Source organism: Scyliorhinus canicula, chromosome 3, assembly GCF_902713615.1.
Source record: "Scyliorhinus canicula chromosome 3, sScyCan1.1, whole genome shotgun sequence".
NCBI classification, from domain to species: Eukaryota; Metazoa; Chordata; class Chondrichthyes; order Carcharhiniformes; family Scyliorhinidae; genus Scyliorhinus; species Scyliorhinus canicula.
Genome location: NC_052148.1, coordinates 4,722,839 through 4,739,087, shown reverse-complemented (window position 1 = coordinate 4,739,087; position 16,249 = coordinate 4,722,839). Strand labels below are relative to the sequence as shown.

At 44.1% G+C, this 16,249-nt stretch overlaps 1 protein-coding gene across 1 annotated transcript in view; it reads left to right on the top strand.

The window, feature by feature from the left end:
• The window catches only part of LOC119963790, a 1,053,439-nt gene that overhangs the window by 1,010,286 nt on the left and 26,904 nt on the right, over positions 1–16,249 (top strand). Inside the window, exon 139 of the mRNA XM_038793076.1 lies at positions 10,994–11,144. Coding sequence (XP_038649004.1) covers positions 10,994–11,144 — 151 coding nt within the window. The remainder of the gene's footprint in view (positions 1–10,993; positions 11,145–16,249) is intronic.

Genomic DNA, 16,249 nt, shown 5'->3' with positions numbered 1-16,249 from the left:
GACAGACACTGGCCATTACTGATAGATAGAGACTGACACTGACCGTTACTGATAGATATAGACTGACATTGAACGTTACTGACTGACATTGACCGCGAGTGATAGATATAGACTGACACTGATCATTACTGACTGACACAGACCGTTAGTGTTAGATATAGACTGACACTGACCATTACTGATAGACATAGACTGACGCTGACCGTTAGTGATAGATATAGACTGACACTGATCGTTACCAAGAGATATGGACTGACACTGACTGTTACTGATAGATATAGACTGACACTGACCGTTACTGATAGATATAGACTGACACTGACCGTTACTGATAGATATAGACTGACACTGACCGTTACTGACAGATATAGACTGACACTGACCGTTACTGACTGACACTGACCGTTAGTGATAGATATAGACTGACATTGACCGTTACTGATAGATATAGACTGACACTGACCGTTACTGATAGATATAGGCTGACACTGACTGTTAGTGATAGATATTGACTGACACTGACCGTTACTGATAGACATAGACTGACACTGACCGTTACTGATAGAGATCGACTGACACTGACCGTTACTGATAGATATAGACTGACACTAACCGTTACTGATAGACATAGACTGACACTGACCGTTACTGATAGATATAGACTGACACTGACCGTTAGTGATAGACATGGACTGACACTGACTGTTACTGATGGAAATAGACTGACACTGACCATTACTGATAAAGACTGACACTGACCGTTAGTAATAGATATAGACTGACACTGACCGTTACTGATAGATATAGACTGACACTGATCGTTACTAAGAGATATGGACTGACACTGACCGTTAGTGATAGATATAGACTGACACTGACTGTTACTGATAGATATAGACTGACACTGACCGTTACTGATAGATATAGACTGGCACTGACCGTTACTGATAGATATAGACTGACACTGACTGTTACTGATAGATATAGACTGACACTGACCGTTACTGATAGATATAGACTGACACTGACAATTACTGTTAGATATAGACTGACACTGACCGTTACTGATAGATATAGACTGACACTGACAATTACCGTTAGATATAGACTGACACTGGTCATTACTGATAGATATAGACTGACACTGACCGTTACTGATAGATATAGACTGACACTGACCGTTACTGATAGATATAGACTGACATTGAACGTTACTGACTGACATTGACCGCGAGTGATAGATATAGACTGACACTGATCATTACTGACTGACACAGACCGTTAGTGTTAGATATAGACTGACACTGACCGTTACTGATAGATATAGACTGACACTGACCGTTACTTACAGATATAGACTGACACTGACCGTTACTGACTGACACTGACCGTTACTGATAGATATAGACTGACACTGACCGTTACCGATAGATATAGACTGACACTGACCGTTACTCATAGATATAGACTGACACTGACCGTTACCGATAGATATAGACTGACACTGACCGTTACTGATAGACATAGACTGACGCTGACCATTACTGACAGATATAGACTGACACTGACCGTTACTGATAGATATAGACTGACACTGACCGTTACCGATAGATATAGACTGACACTGACCGTTACCGATAGATATAGACTGACACTAACCGTTACTGATAGATATAGACTGACACTGACCGTTACTGATAGATATAGACTGACACTGACCGTTAGTGATAGACATGGACTGACACTGACTGTTACTGATGGAAATAGACTGACACTGACCATTACTGATAAAGACTGACACTGACCGTTAGTAATAGATATAGACTGACACTGACCGTTACTGATAGATATAGACTGACGCTGACTGTTACTGATAGATATAGACTGACACTGACCGTTACTGATAGATATAGACTGACACTGACCGTTACTGACTGACACTGGCCGTTAGTGATAGATATAGACTGACACTGACCGTTAGTGATAGATATAGACTGACACTGACCGTTACTGATAGATATAGACTGACACTGACCGTTAGTGATAGATATAGACTGATACTGACTGTTACTGATAGATATAGACTGACACTGACCGTTACTGATAGATATAGATTGACACTGACCGTTACTGACAGATAGAGACTGACACTGACCGTTACTGATAGATATAGACTGACACTGACAATTACTGTTAGATATAGACTGACACTGACCGTTACTGATAGATATAGACTGACACTGACAATTACCGTTAGATATAGACTGACACTGGCCATTACTGATAGATATAGACTGACACTGACCGTTACTGATAGATATAGACTGACACTGACCGTTAGTAATAGATATAGACTGACACTGACCGTTACTGATAGATATAGACTGACGCTGACCATTACTGACTCACACTGACCGTTAGTGTTAGATATAGACTGACACTGACCGTTACTGACAGATATAGACTGACACTGACCGTTAGTAATAGATATAGACTGACACTGACCGTTAGTAATAGATAGAGACTGACACTGACCGTTACTGATAGATATAGACTGACACTGGCCATTACTGATAGATATAGACTGACACTGACAGTTACTGATAGGTATAGACTGACATTGAACGTTACTGACTGACATTGACCGCGAGTGATAGATATAGACTGACACTGATCATTACTGACTGACACAGACCGTTAGTGTTAGCTATAGACTGACACTGACCGTTACTGATAGATATAGACTGACACTGACCGTTAGTAATAGATATAGACTGACACTGACAGCTACTGATAGATATAGACTGGCACTGACCGTTAGTGATAGATATGGACTGACACTGACAGTTACTGATAGATATAGACTGACACTGACCGTTACTGATAAAGACTGACACTGACCATTACTGATCGATATAGACTGACACTCACCGTTACTGATAGACATAGACTGACGCTGACCGTTAGTGATAGATATAGACTGACACTGACCATTACTGATAGATATAGACTGACACTGACCGTTACTGATAAAGACTGACACTGACCATTACTGATCGATATAGACTGACACTCACCGTTACTGATAGACATAGACTGACGCTGACCGTTAGTGATAGATATAGACTGACACTGATCGTTACTAAGAGATATGGACTGACACTGACCGTTAGTGATAGATATAGACTGACACTGACTGTTACTGATAGATATAGACTGACACTGACCGTTACTGATAGATATAGACTGGCACTGACCGTTACTGATAGATATAGACTGACACTGACTGTTACTGATAGATATAGACTGACACTGACCGTTACTGATAGATATAGACTGACACTGACAATTACTGTTAGATATAGACTGACACTGACCGTTACTGATAGATATAGACTGACACTGACAATTACCGTTAGATATAGACTGACACTGGTCATTACTGATAGATATAGACTGACACTGACCGTTACTGATAGATATAGACTGACATTGAACGTTACTGACTGACATTGACCGCGAGTGATAGATATAGACTGACACTGATCATTACTGACTGACACAGACCGTTAGTGTTAGATATAGACTGACACTGACCGTTACTGATAGATATAGACTGACACTGACCGTTAGTAATAGATATAGACTGACACTGACCGTTACTGATAGATATAGACTGACACTGACCGTTACTTACAGATATAGACTGACACTGACCGTTACTGACTGACACTGACCGTTAGTGATAGATATAGACTGACACTGACCGTTACTCATAGATATAGACTGACACTGACCGTTACCGATAGATATTGACTGACACTGACCGTTACCGATAGATATAGACTGACACTGACCGTTACTCATAGATATAGACTGACACTGACCGTTACCGATAGATATTGACTGACACTGACCGTTACCGATAGATATAGACTGACACTGACCGTTACCGATAGATATAGACTGACACTGACCGTTACTCATAGATATAGACTGACACTGACCGTTACCGATAGATATTGACTGACACTGACCGTTACCGATAGATATAGACTGACACTGACCGTTACTGATAGACATAGACTGACGCTGACCATTAGTGATAGATATAGACTGACACTGATCGTTACTAAGAGATATGGACTGACATTGAACGTTACTGACTGACATTGACCGCTAGTGATAGACATAGACTGACATTGAACGTTACTGACTGACACTGACAGTTCCTGACAGATATAGACTGACACTGACCGTTACTGATAGATATTGGGCGGGATTCTCCGACCCCACGCAGGGTCGGAGAATTGGCGGGAAGCGGCGTCATTTCCGCTCCCGCAGGTTTTCGAATTCTCCCGCCGGTAAAAAACCGGCGTTGTGCAAATCCCGTCGGCAGCCTGTGAAAACAGCTGGCGCCGGCGGGATTTCATTTTATTTGCACTGACCTGAAATCTCCGGCCCGGATGGGCCGAAGTCCCGCCGACGTGACCCGTGGCGGAACACCCCCCCCTTAACCTTACTTTTTAGGACACTACGGGCAATTTAGCATGGCCAATCCACCTAACCCGCACATCCGGTTAGGTGGATTGGCCATGCTAAATTGCCCATAGTGTCCTAATAAAAGTAGGGTTAAGGGGGAGGTTGTTGGGTTACGGGTATAGGGTGGATACGTGGGTTTGAGTAGGGTGATCATGGCTCGGCACAACATTGATGGCCGAAGGGCCTGTTCTGTGCTGTACTGTTCTTTGTTCTATCTTTGGACTGTGGGAGGAAACCGGAGCACCCGGAGGAAACACACGCACACACGGGGACGACGTGCAGACTCCATACAGACAGTGACCCAGCCGGGAATCGAACCTGGGACACTGGAGCTGTGAAGCATTTATGCTAACCACCATGCTACCGTGCTGCCCGGATATCTATCAATAACGGTCAGTGTCAGTCAATATCTCAATGTTGTGCCAATCAATGATCACCCTACTCAAACCCACGTATCCACCCTATACCCGTAACCCAACAACCTCCCCCTTAACCCTACTTTTATTAGGACACTACGGGCAATTTAGCATGGCCAATCCACCTAACCGGATGTGCGGGTTAGGTGGATTGGCCATGCTAAATTGCCCGTAGTGTCCTAAAAAGTAAGGTTAAGGGGGGGGTTGTTGGGTTACGGGTATAGGGTGGATACGTGGGTTTGAGTAGGGTGACCATTGATTGGCACAACATTGAGGGCCGAAGGGCCTGTTCTGTGCTGTACTGTTCTATATAGACTGACACTGACAGTTACTGATAGATATGGACTGACACTGACAATTACTGATAGATATAGACTGACACTGACCGTTAGTGATAGATATGGACTGACACTGACAGTTACTGATAGATATAGACTGACACTGACAGTTACTGATAGATATTGACTGACACTGACCGTTAGTAATAGATATAGACTGACACTGACCGTTACTGATAGATATAGACTGGCACTGACCGTTAGTGATAGATATGGACTGACACTGACAGTTACTGATAGATATGGACTGACACTGACAGTTACTGATAGATATAGACTGACACTGGCCGTTACTGATAGATGTGGCTATCCTGAAAAGAGGCCTTCCTCTGTGCTGTGTCATCTTTCCTCTGGCTGCATAGAATGCAATGTTGGAATTTGGTGAGTGAGAGAGTTAGGGGAAAGAGATACCCCTTTATTTTTCAGCCGACACAGGAGATGGTCCAACAGTGTTTATTGAACTTGCTTGTTGCTGTACATAATCTGCTGTGGGTTGACACTCAATTAATCTAAACTGATAACCTCAGACTGGCTTGACCAGTGTAATGAACTCCAATTGGTTTATTGGTTGGCCACTTGGAGTATGAGCTCCCTCAATGATAGCTCATTGAGGGGGCCCATATAATCACCTGTGTAGGCTTTGTGAGAGTCTTAAGTTGACTGGACTGCTAACAGCACTGATTGTAGCTGCTCCTGTAATATCGTTATTGTAAATAAATATTGGTGTGGTGACGGAACTCCTGCCTCCCGTGGATTACTACAACCAGACTAGCTCTGTCACATGGAGAAGGTGCTCATTGCCTTGTGCACTCTAACTATCTCTGTAGTTGTATCCAGTGAGAAGAGGCACAGTCTTAATGCCTTGTGTGTTTTATAGTGGTAGTATCCTGTCTGGTGATTGGTTATTCTGTATCGTGTGTGTTCATTGGTTATCCTGTGTGTCAATCACTGCCTGTCTGCATCTCATTGTATCCATGAGTGGATATTATGACATGTCCCAGACAAACATATTTGTCGGTAATGTCACTGTCTGCAGAATCTTGAGCTCCAGGTTTCTGAAGTCAAGCTGTGATCAAAGCCACAATTGTGTGTCCACAAGCTAGATAATTACGTGACCAGCATAGTTAGGGAGGCGGTCAAACCACAGCATTGGGGAATACAGATGGAGAGGAAATGGATGACTGTCAGATAGTCTAAGAAACACACGCGCGTAGTGTAGGAGTCCCTGTCCAAATGGTTTGCCAATCGGATTGCCATTTTGGATATTGGCGAGGGCAATGATTCCTCAGAAGAGTATAACCAGAGACAAATTCATGGCACCATGCCAGTGAATACATGAAATGTAGTCAGACTCCCCACACTCTGAAACCAAGTGATAAATCCCACCCAGAATTTTATAGATGTTGTAATGGTTCCTGAAGATTGGAAGATTGCAAATGTCACCCCATTGTTTAATGGAAAACAGTGAACTACAGATCTGTTAGCATTACATCAGCAGAAAGGAAAACATTGAAATCTGTTATAAAGGATTTGAGAAACAGACAATAATGATCTGATTGGGCATTGACAGCATGGAATTACCAATGGGAAATCGTATTTGACAAACTTGTAGTAATCTTTTGAGGATGTTGTTTGGATATTGTCTGTCTCTCCTGTGTTCCCTTTGAATGCCCATCTTGCCACATGTTCTGATCTACAGTCTGCCACCTGTTCTGATCTGCAGTCTGCCACCTGTTCTGATCTGCAGTCTGCCACCTGTTCTGATCTGCAGTCTGCCACCTGTTCTGATCTGCAGTCTACCACCTGTTCTGATCTGCAGTCTACCACCTGTTCTGATCTGCAGTCTGCCACCTGTTCTGATCTGCAGTCTGCCACCTGTTCTGATCTGTAGATTCAGCAGCTACAAGATTACTGTACCTTTTGCGATTTCTGTTTAAACTGTAATCTTTGGACACTGGAAAACCCCTGTGCTCTGATTGGCTGGTCCAAAAATCTCCCCTTTGGGTTGTGTGGCAGAGCCCGTGATGTTGTTTGATGGACTTGGTGAGCAGCTGATCGGCGGGTGTGGATCCTTTAGCCTTCTACTATTGTGGGGCTGGAATTGACCACGCACTCACCCAGGTGTTGTAACAATGTTACGAACCGAATTGATAAAGGAGAGTCGATTGTTGTGATATGTTTGGATTTTCAGAAGTCCCTCACAGAAGTTTAATTAGCAAAATAAAAGCACATGTGATAGGAGGGAACATACTGTCACAGGCTGAAGATTGGCTAACCGGCAAAAACAGAGAGTAGGAATAAATGGGTCATTCTCTCATCGGCAGCCTGTGGCTGGTGGGGTACCACAAAGATCAGTACTTGCATCCCAGCTATTCATACTTAGAAATAAACATAGAAAATAGAAGCAGGAGAAGGCCATTCATTATGATCATGGCTAATAATACCAATATAATAATCATTTATTGTCACGAGTAGGCTTCAATGGAGTTACTGTGAAAAGCCACATTCTGGCACCTGTTCGGGGAGGCTGGTACGGGAATTGAACCCACGCTGCTGGCCTTGTTCTGTATTACAAGCCAGCTGTTTAGCTCACTGTGCTAAACCAGCCCTAAATCATCAAGTTTGATACACTGATCCCACCGACCCCCATATCTCTTGATCCCTTTAGTTCCAAGAGCGATATCTAATTTATTCTTGAAATTACACAATGTTTTGAGACCAACTATTTTTGTGATAATGAATTCCACAGATATATCACTCACTGGGTGAAGAACTTTCTCCTCACCTCAGTCCGAAAAGGTTTACCCCTTTTCCTCAAACTCTTTCTGAATCTACCGTCTCTAATCCTGTTAGAATTTTAAGTTTCTAAAATGTTTTATAAATTTCTCTGAGATCCCCTCTCACTCTTCTAAATTCCAATGAACACAATCCCAACCGACTTAGTCTCTCCTCATATGACAGTCCCGCCATCCCAGGAATCAGCCTGGTAAACCTTCGCTGCTCTCCCTCCATAGCAAGAACATCCTTCCTCAGATAGGGACACCAAAACTGCACACAATACTCCAGGTGTGGCCTCACCAATGCCCTGTACAATTGCAGTAAAACATCTCTATTCCTGTACTCAAATCCTCTCGCTATAGAGGCCAACATACCATTTATCTTCTTTACTGCCTGCTGTACCTGCACACTTACTTTCAGCGACTGATGCACGAGGACACCAAGGTCTCGCTGAGTATCCGCCTCTCTCAATGTACACCCATTCAAATAACAATCTGCTTTCTTCTTTTTGCTCCCGAAGCGGATAACCTCACATTTATCCACATTATACTGCATCTGCCATGCATGTACCCACTCACTCATCCTGTACAAATCCTGATGAACTATCTCTGCATCCTCCTCACAGCTCACCCTCCCACCCAACTGCAAATCATTTGCAAATCTGGAGACAATGCATTTAGTTACCTCATTAATATATAATGTGAACAGTTAGGGTTCCAGCACAGATCCCTGCGGTACCCCACTAGTCACTGCCTGCATTAATTTTTATGATTTTATACTAAGATGAGAGGAACCATGAGATGGAATACTCTCCACTTGCCTGGATGAGTGCAGCTCCAACAACGCTCAAGAAACTCAACACCATCCTGGACAAAGCAGTCCCGCTTGATTGCTCCACCTTCCACAAGCATTCAAACCCCCACCAACAGCAAACAGTGGCAGCCTTGTGTACCATCCACAAGATGAACTGCAGTAACTGACCAAGGTTCTTCAGACACTTCCAGACCCACAATCACTACCATCTAGAAGGACAAGAGCAACAGATACCTGGGAACCCCATCACTTGAGGGTTTCCCTCCGAGAGACCCACCACCCTGACTTGGAAATGTATCGTCATTGCTTCACTGCCGCTGGGCAAACATCCTGGAACTCCCTCCCTAACAGCACAGTAGGTGTACCTATACCTCAAGGACTGCAGCGGTTTAAGAAGGCAGCTCACCACCACCTTCCGAAGGTCAATGAGGGATGAGTAATAACTGCTGGCCGAACCAGCGCTCCTCACATCTCATAAATAAATTTTAAAAAACAGAAGATGATCTCTTTGTCCACTTATTTGACACGGAGAGTCTCAGCGATTATCATTTGGACATAATGTGCGCAAAAAACCGATTGGTGTAGAGACATCCTGTAGAGTTCTCCAGCGCAATCAATATTTTCCAAAAATATGTTTTGGTTATGGGAACAGTCTTTTAGCGTATGTTTTGTCATGGCTGCTAGTGGTTGGAACAGTTATTTAACAGTACAAAGTGGCACACAGCCATAAACTGATCAGAAATTAGTTATTTCAGACATGAAATCTAGACAAAATATGTATAAAATCAATGCTTAATGGTAATCCATGTCTGAAAGCTGAGGTAACGAGACACAAGTATAAACTGCACCATGAGACATTCACTTGATACACGTTATCAAGGAATGAATCAAAAGAATTACAGAGCCAGAAAACTGCTGATGGAACTTTACAGATACAATGTCCATAAGACCATAAGACATAGGAGTGGAAGTAAGGCCATTCGGCCCATCGAGTCCACTCCGCCATTCAATCATGGCTGATGGGCATTTCAACTCCACCTCCCAGCATTCTCCCCATAGCCCTTAATTCCTCGCGACATCAAGAATTTATCTATCTCTGCCTTGAAGCCATTTAGCGTCCCGGCCTCCACCGCACTCTGCGGCAATGAATTCCACAGGCCCACCACTCTCTGGCTGAAGAAATGTCTCCGCATTTCTGTTTTGAATTTACCCCCTCTAATTCTAAGGCTGTGCCCACGGGTCCTCGGCTCCTCGCCTAACGGAAACAGTTTCTTTGCGTCCATCCTTTCTAAGCCATGTATTATCTTGTAAGTTTCTATTAGATCTCCCCTTAACCTTCTGAACTCCAATGAATACAATCCCAGGAACGCCGGCCGTTCCTCATATGCTAGACCCGCCATTCCAGGTACATAGGCCTGTTGTTTCATATTTTAAAATTCACTCAATCAATATGGGCTTTGCTGGTTAGGCCAGCATTTATTGCCACCTCTAATTGCCCTTGAGAAGGTGGTGGTGAGCTGCCTTCTTGAGCCGCTGCAGTCCATGTTGTTAGGATGTCACCAAGAAACTACCATCAATTGTTGTAAAAAGCCCATCTGGTTCACACATGTCCTTTGGGGAAGGAAATCTGCCATCCTGACCTGGTCTGGCCTACATGTGACTCCAGATCCACAGCAATGTGGCTGACTCTGAAATACCCTCAGAAACGGCCGAGCAAACCACTCAGTTTAAGAGCAATGAGGGGTGGGCAACAAATGCTGGTCCAGCCAGTGACGCTCACAACCCATGAAAGGATTTTTAAAAACAAACTTTCTCAAACCCATTTACATTTCAATCTCTTCTCAGTTTTGATAAAGGGTCACAGTCCCTCTCACAGATCTCTTTCACAGATTGTGTCAGATCGGCTCAGTATAATCAGTTTTAGACTTGTGGCATTGGCAATACATTCCTGTTTGGCCCAAGGGATTGCACGACACAAGTCAATGATCAGCAACTACCTGCAGACCATTGCCTAATTACAGGAGAAATCTTATGAATGAACTGATGCTTGTGTCGTATCATTGGGAATGTTGGGAATGCCTGACCTATTTCTCTTCTTTCCCCCAGATAAAGATAAACTTGGCCCATCAATCATTGTGCCCATATTGACGCTGGCAGTTATGACCTATGTTGCCTCGAAGATTTTGGCAAAGGAAGGGATTGTGTGTCAGAAACCAAGTTTATACTCTCCAGCACCAAATATGACCTGTGGTATTCGGTAAGAAATCCCAGAGCTACAACAAGGCTTCCCACAAACCGCCAACTTCTAAAACAGTCACAATATGTAGCTGAGGCTGTGAATGGGGAGTGGACCGGGATAGAGACTGGGGAATTGGGAATGTTTCTTTGGAGCAGCTTGTGACAGAGCTGACTAGGGAACAGGCAATTCTGGATTTGGTGATGTGCAATGAGGCAGACTTGATTAGGGACCTTGAGGTGAAGGAACCCTGAAGGAGCAATGACCATAATATGAATATACCCAGGGTTCATATTGGGTAATGAACCAGGACAGGTGTTAGATTTAGAGGTAGGTGAGCACTTTGGTGATAGTGACCAATTACTTTTACTTTAGTGATGGAAAGGGATAGGTATATACCGCAAGGCAAGAGTCATATCTGGGGGAAAGGCAATTATGATGCGATGAGGCAAGACTGAGGATGCATCGGCTGGAGAGGAAAACTGCAGGGGATGGGCACAATGGAAATGTGGAGCATGTTCAAGGAACAGCTACTGCGTGTCCTTCATAAGTATGTACCTGTCAGGCAGGGAGGAAGTGGTCGAGCGAGGGAACCATGGTTTACGAAAGCAGTTGAAACACTTGTCAAGAGGAAGAAGGAGGCTTATGTAAAGATGAGACACGATGGTTCAGTTAGGGTGCTTGAGAGTTACAAGTTAGCAAGGAAGGATCTAAAGAGAGAGCTAAGAAGAGCCAAGCGAGGACATGAGAAGTCTTTGGCAGGTAGGATCAAGGATAACCCTAAAGCTTTCTATAGATATGACAGGAATAAAAGAATGACGAGGGTAAGAGTAGGGCCAGTCAAGGACAGTAGTGGGAAGTTATGCGTGGAGTCCAATGAGATAGGAGAGGTGCTAAATGAGTATTTTTCATCAGTATTCACACAGGAAAAAGACAATGTTGTCGGGGAGAATACTGAGATACAGGCTACTGGACTAGAAGGGCTTGAGGTTCAAAAGGAGGAGGTGTTAGCGATTCTGGAAAGTGTTAAAATAGATAAGTCCCCTGGGCCGGATGGGATTTATCCTCGGATTCTCTGGGAAGCTATGGAGGAGATTGCTGAGCCTTTGGCTTTGATCTTTAAGTCATCTTTGTCTTCAGGAATAGTGCCAGAAGACTGGAGGATAGCAAATGTTGTCCCCTTGTTCAAGAAGGGGAGTAGAGACAACCCCGGTAACTATAGACCAGTGAGCCTTACTTCTGTTGTGGGCAAAGTCTTGGAAAGGTTTATAAGAGATAGGATGTATAATCATCTGGAAAGGAATAATTTGATTAGAGATAGTCAACACGGTTTTATGAAGTGTGAGGTGATTCATTTCGGAAGGAATAACAGGAAGACAGAGTACTGGGCTAATGGTAAGATTCTTGGTAGTGTGGATGAGCAGAGAGATCTCGGTGTCCATGTACATAGATCCCTGAAAGTTGCCAGCCAGGTTGAGAGGGTTGTTAAGAAGGCGTACGGTGTGTTAGCTTTTATTGGTAGAGGAATTGTGTTTCGGAGCCATGAGGTCATGTTGCAGTTGTACATAACTCTGGTGCGGCCGCATTTGGAGTATTGTGTGCAATTCTGGTCGCCGCATTATTGGAAGGATGTGGAAGCATTGGAAAGGGTGCAGAGGAGATTTACCAGGATGTTGCCTGGTATGAAGGGAAGATCTTATGAGGAAAGCTGAGGGACTTGAGGCTGTTTTCGTGAGAGAGAAGAAGGTTAAGAGGTGATTTAATTGAGGCATACAAGATGATCAGAGGATTAGATAGAATGGACAGTAAGAGCCTTTTCCTCGGATGATGATGTCTAGCCCGAGGGGACATAGCTTTAAATTGAGGGGAGATAGATATAGGACAGATTTCAGAGGTAGGTTCTTTACTCAGAGAGTAGTAATAGAACATAGAACGATACAGCCCAGTACAGGCCCTTCGGCCCACGATGTTGCACCGACATGGGAAGTCAAAAACTAAAGGCCATCTAACCTACACTATGCCATTATCATCCATACGCTTATCCAATAAACTTTTAAATGCCCTCAATGTTGGCGAGTTCACGACTGTTGCAGGTAGGGCATTCCACGGCCTCACCACTCTTTGCGTAAAAAACCTACCTCTGACGTCTGTCCTATATCTATTACCCCTCAATTTAAGGCTATGTCCCCTCGTGCTAGCCATCCGGAATAAGGTGGGTGAGCTTGCAGCATGGGTTGGTACCTGGGATCTCGATGTTGTGGCGATTTCGGAGACATGGGTAGAGCAGGGACAGGAATGGTTGTTGCAGGTTCCAGGATTTAGATGTTTCTGTAAGAACAGAGAAGGTGGTAAAAGAGGGGGGGGTGTGGCATTGTTAATGAAGCAAAGTATTACGGCGGTAGAAAGGACGCTTGAGGACTCGTCTACTGAGGTAGTATGGGCCGAGGTTAGGAACAGTAGAGGAGAGGTCACCCTGTTGGGAGTTGTCTTTAGACCTCTGGATAGTTCCAGAGATGTAGAGGAAAGGATTGCAAAGATGATTCTCGACAGGAGCGAGAGTAACAGGGTAGTTGTTATGGGGGACTTTAACTTTCCAAATATTGACTGGAAATACTATAGTTCGAGTTCTATAGATGGGTCAGTTTTTGTGCAGTGTGTGCAGGAGGGTTTTCTGACACAGTATGTAGACAGGCCAAAAAGGGGCGAGGCCACATTGGATTTGGTACTGGGTAATGAACCCGGCCAGGTGTTAGATTTAGATGTAGGTGAGCACTTTGGTGATAGTGATCACAACTCGGTTATGTTTACTTTAGCAATGGGCAGGGATAGGTATATACCGCAAGGCAAGAATTATAGCTGGGGGAAAGGCAATTATGGTGCGATTCGGCAAGATTTAGGATGTATAGGATGAGGAAGGAAACTGCAGGGGATGGGTACAATCGAAATGTGGAGCTTTTTCAAGGAACAGCTACTGCGTGTCCTTGATAAGTATGTACCTGTCAGGCAGGGAGTAAGTTGTTAAGCAAGGGAACCGTGGTTTACTAAGGAAGTTGAAGCACTTGTCAAGAGGAAGAAGAAGGCTTATGTTAGGATGAGACATGAAGGCTCAGTTAGGGCACTTGAGAGTTACACATTAGTCAGGAAGGACCTAAAGGGAGAGTTAAGAAGAGCGAGGAGAGGACACGAAAAGTCGTTGGCGGATAGGATCAAGGAAAACCCTAAGGCTTTCTATAGGTATATCAGGAACAAAAGAATGACTAGAGTAAGATTAGGGCCAATCAAGGATAGTAGTGGAAAGTTGTGTGTGGAATCAGAGGAGATAGGGGAAGCGTTAAATGGATATTTTTCGTCAGTGTTTACACTGGAGAAAGACAATGTTGTCGAGGAGAACACTCAGGTTCAGTCGACCAGGCTAGATGGAATTGAGGTTCAAAAGGAGGAGGTGTTAGCAATTTTGGAAAATGTCAAAATAGATAAGTCCCCTGGGCCAGATGGGATTTATCCTAGGATTCTCTGGGAAGCCAGGGAGGAGATTGCAGAGCCTTTGTCCTTGATCTTTATGTCGTCTTTGTCGACAGGAATAGTGCCGGAAGACTGGAGGATAGCAAATGTTGTCCCCTTGTTCAAGAAGGGGAGTAGAGACAACCCTGGTAATTATAGACCTGTGAGCCTTACTTCGGTTATGGGCAAAATGTTGGAAAAGGTTATAAGAGACAGGGTTTATAATCACCTTGAAAAGAACAAGTTGATTAGCGATAGTAAACACGGTTTTGTGAAGGGTAGGTCATGCCTCACAAACCTTATTGAGTTTTTTGAGAAGATGACCAAACAGGTGGATCAGGGTAAAGCTGTTGATGTGGTGTATATGGATTTCAGTAAGGCGTTTGATAAGGTTCCCCACGGTAGGCTATTGCAGAAAATAAGGAAGTATGGAATTGAAGGTGATTTAGCGGTTTGGATCAGTAATTGGCAGGCTGAAAGAAGACAGAGGGTGGTGGTTGATGGCAAATGTTCATCCTGGAGTTCAGTTACTAGTGGTGTACCGCAAGGATCTGTTTTGGGGCCACTGCTGTTTGTCATTTTTATAAATGACCTGGAAGAGGGTGTAGAAGGATGGGTTAGTAAATTTGCAGATGACACGAAGGTCGGTGAAGTTGTGGATAGTGCTGAAGGATGTTATAGGATACAGAGGGACATAGATAAGCTGTAGAGCTGGGCTGAGAAGTGGCAGATGGAGTTTAATGCGGAAAAGTGTGAGATGGTTCACTTTGGAAGGAGTAACAGGAATGCAGAGTACTGGGCTAATGGAAAGATTTTTGGTAGTGCAGATGAACAGAGAGATCTCGGCATCCAGGTACATAAATCCCTGAAAGTTGCCACCCAGGTTAATTGGGCTGTTAAGAAGGCATATGGTGTGCTAGCTTTTATAAGCAGGGGGATTGAGTTTTGGAACCACAAGGTCATGCTGCAGCTGTACATAACTCTGGTGCGGCCGCACCTGGAGTACTGCGTGCAGTTCTGGTCACCACATTATAGGAAGGATGTGGAAGCTTTGGAAAGGGTTCAGAGGAGATTTACTAGGATGTTGCCTGGTATGGAGGGAAGGTCTTACGAGGAAAGGCTCAGGGAATTGAGGTTGTTTTCGTTAGAGCGGAGAAGGCTCAGAGGTGACTTAATAGAGACATATAAGATAGTCAGAGGGTTAGATGGGGTGGACAGTGAGAGTCTTTTTCCTCGGATGGTGATGACCAACACAAGGGGACATAGCTTTAAATTGAGGGGTGATAGATATAGGACAGATGTCAGAGGCAGTTTCTTTACTCAGAGAGTAGTAGGGGTGTGGAACGCCCTGCCTGCAACAGTAGTAGACTCGCCAACGTTAAGGGCATTTAAGTGGTCACTGGATAGACATATGGATGAAAATGAAATAGTGTAGGTCAGATAGGCTTCAGATGGTTTCACAGGTCGGCGCAACATCGAGGGCCGAAGGGCCCGTACTGCGCTGTAGTGTTCTATGTTCTATGTTCTACCTCCATCCGCGGGAGAAGGCTCTCGCTGTCCACCCTATGTAACCCTCTGATCATTTTGTATGCCTCTATTAAGTCACCTCTTAACCTTCTTCTCTC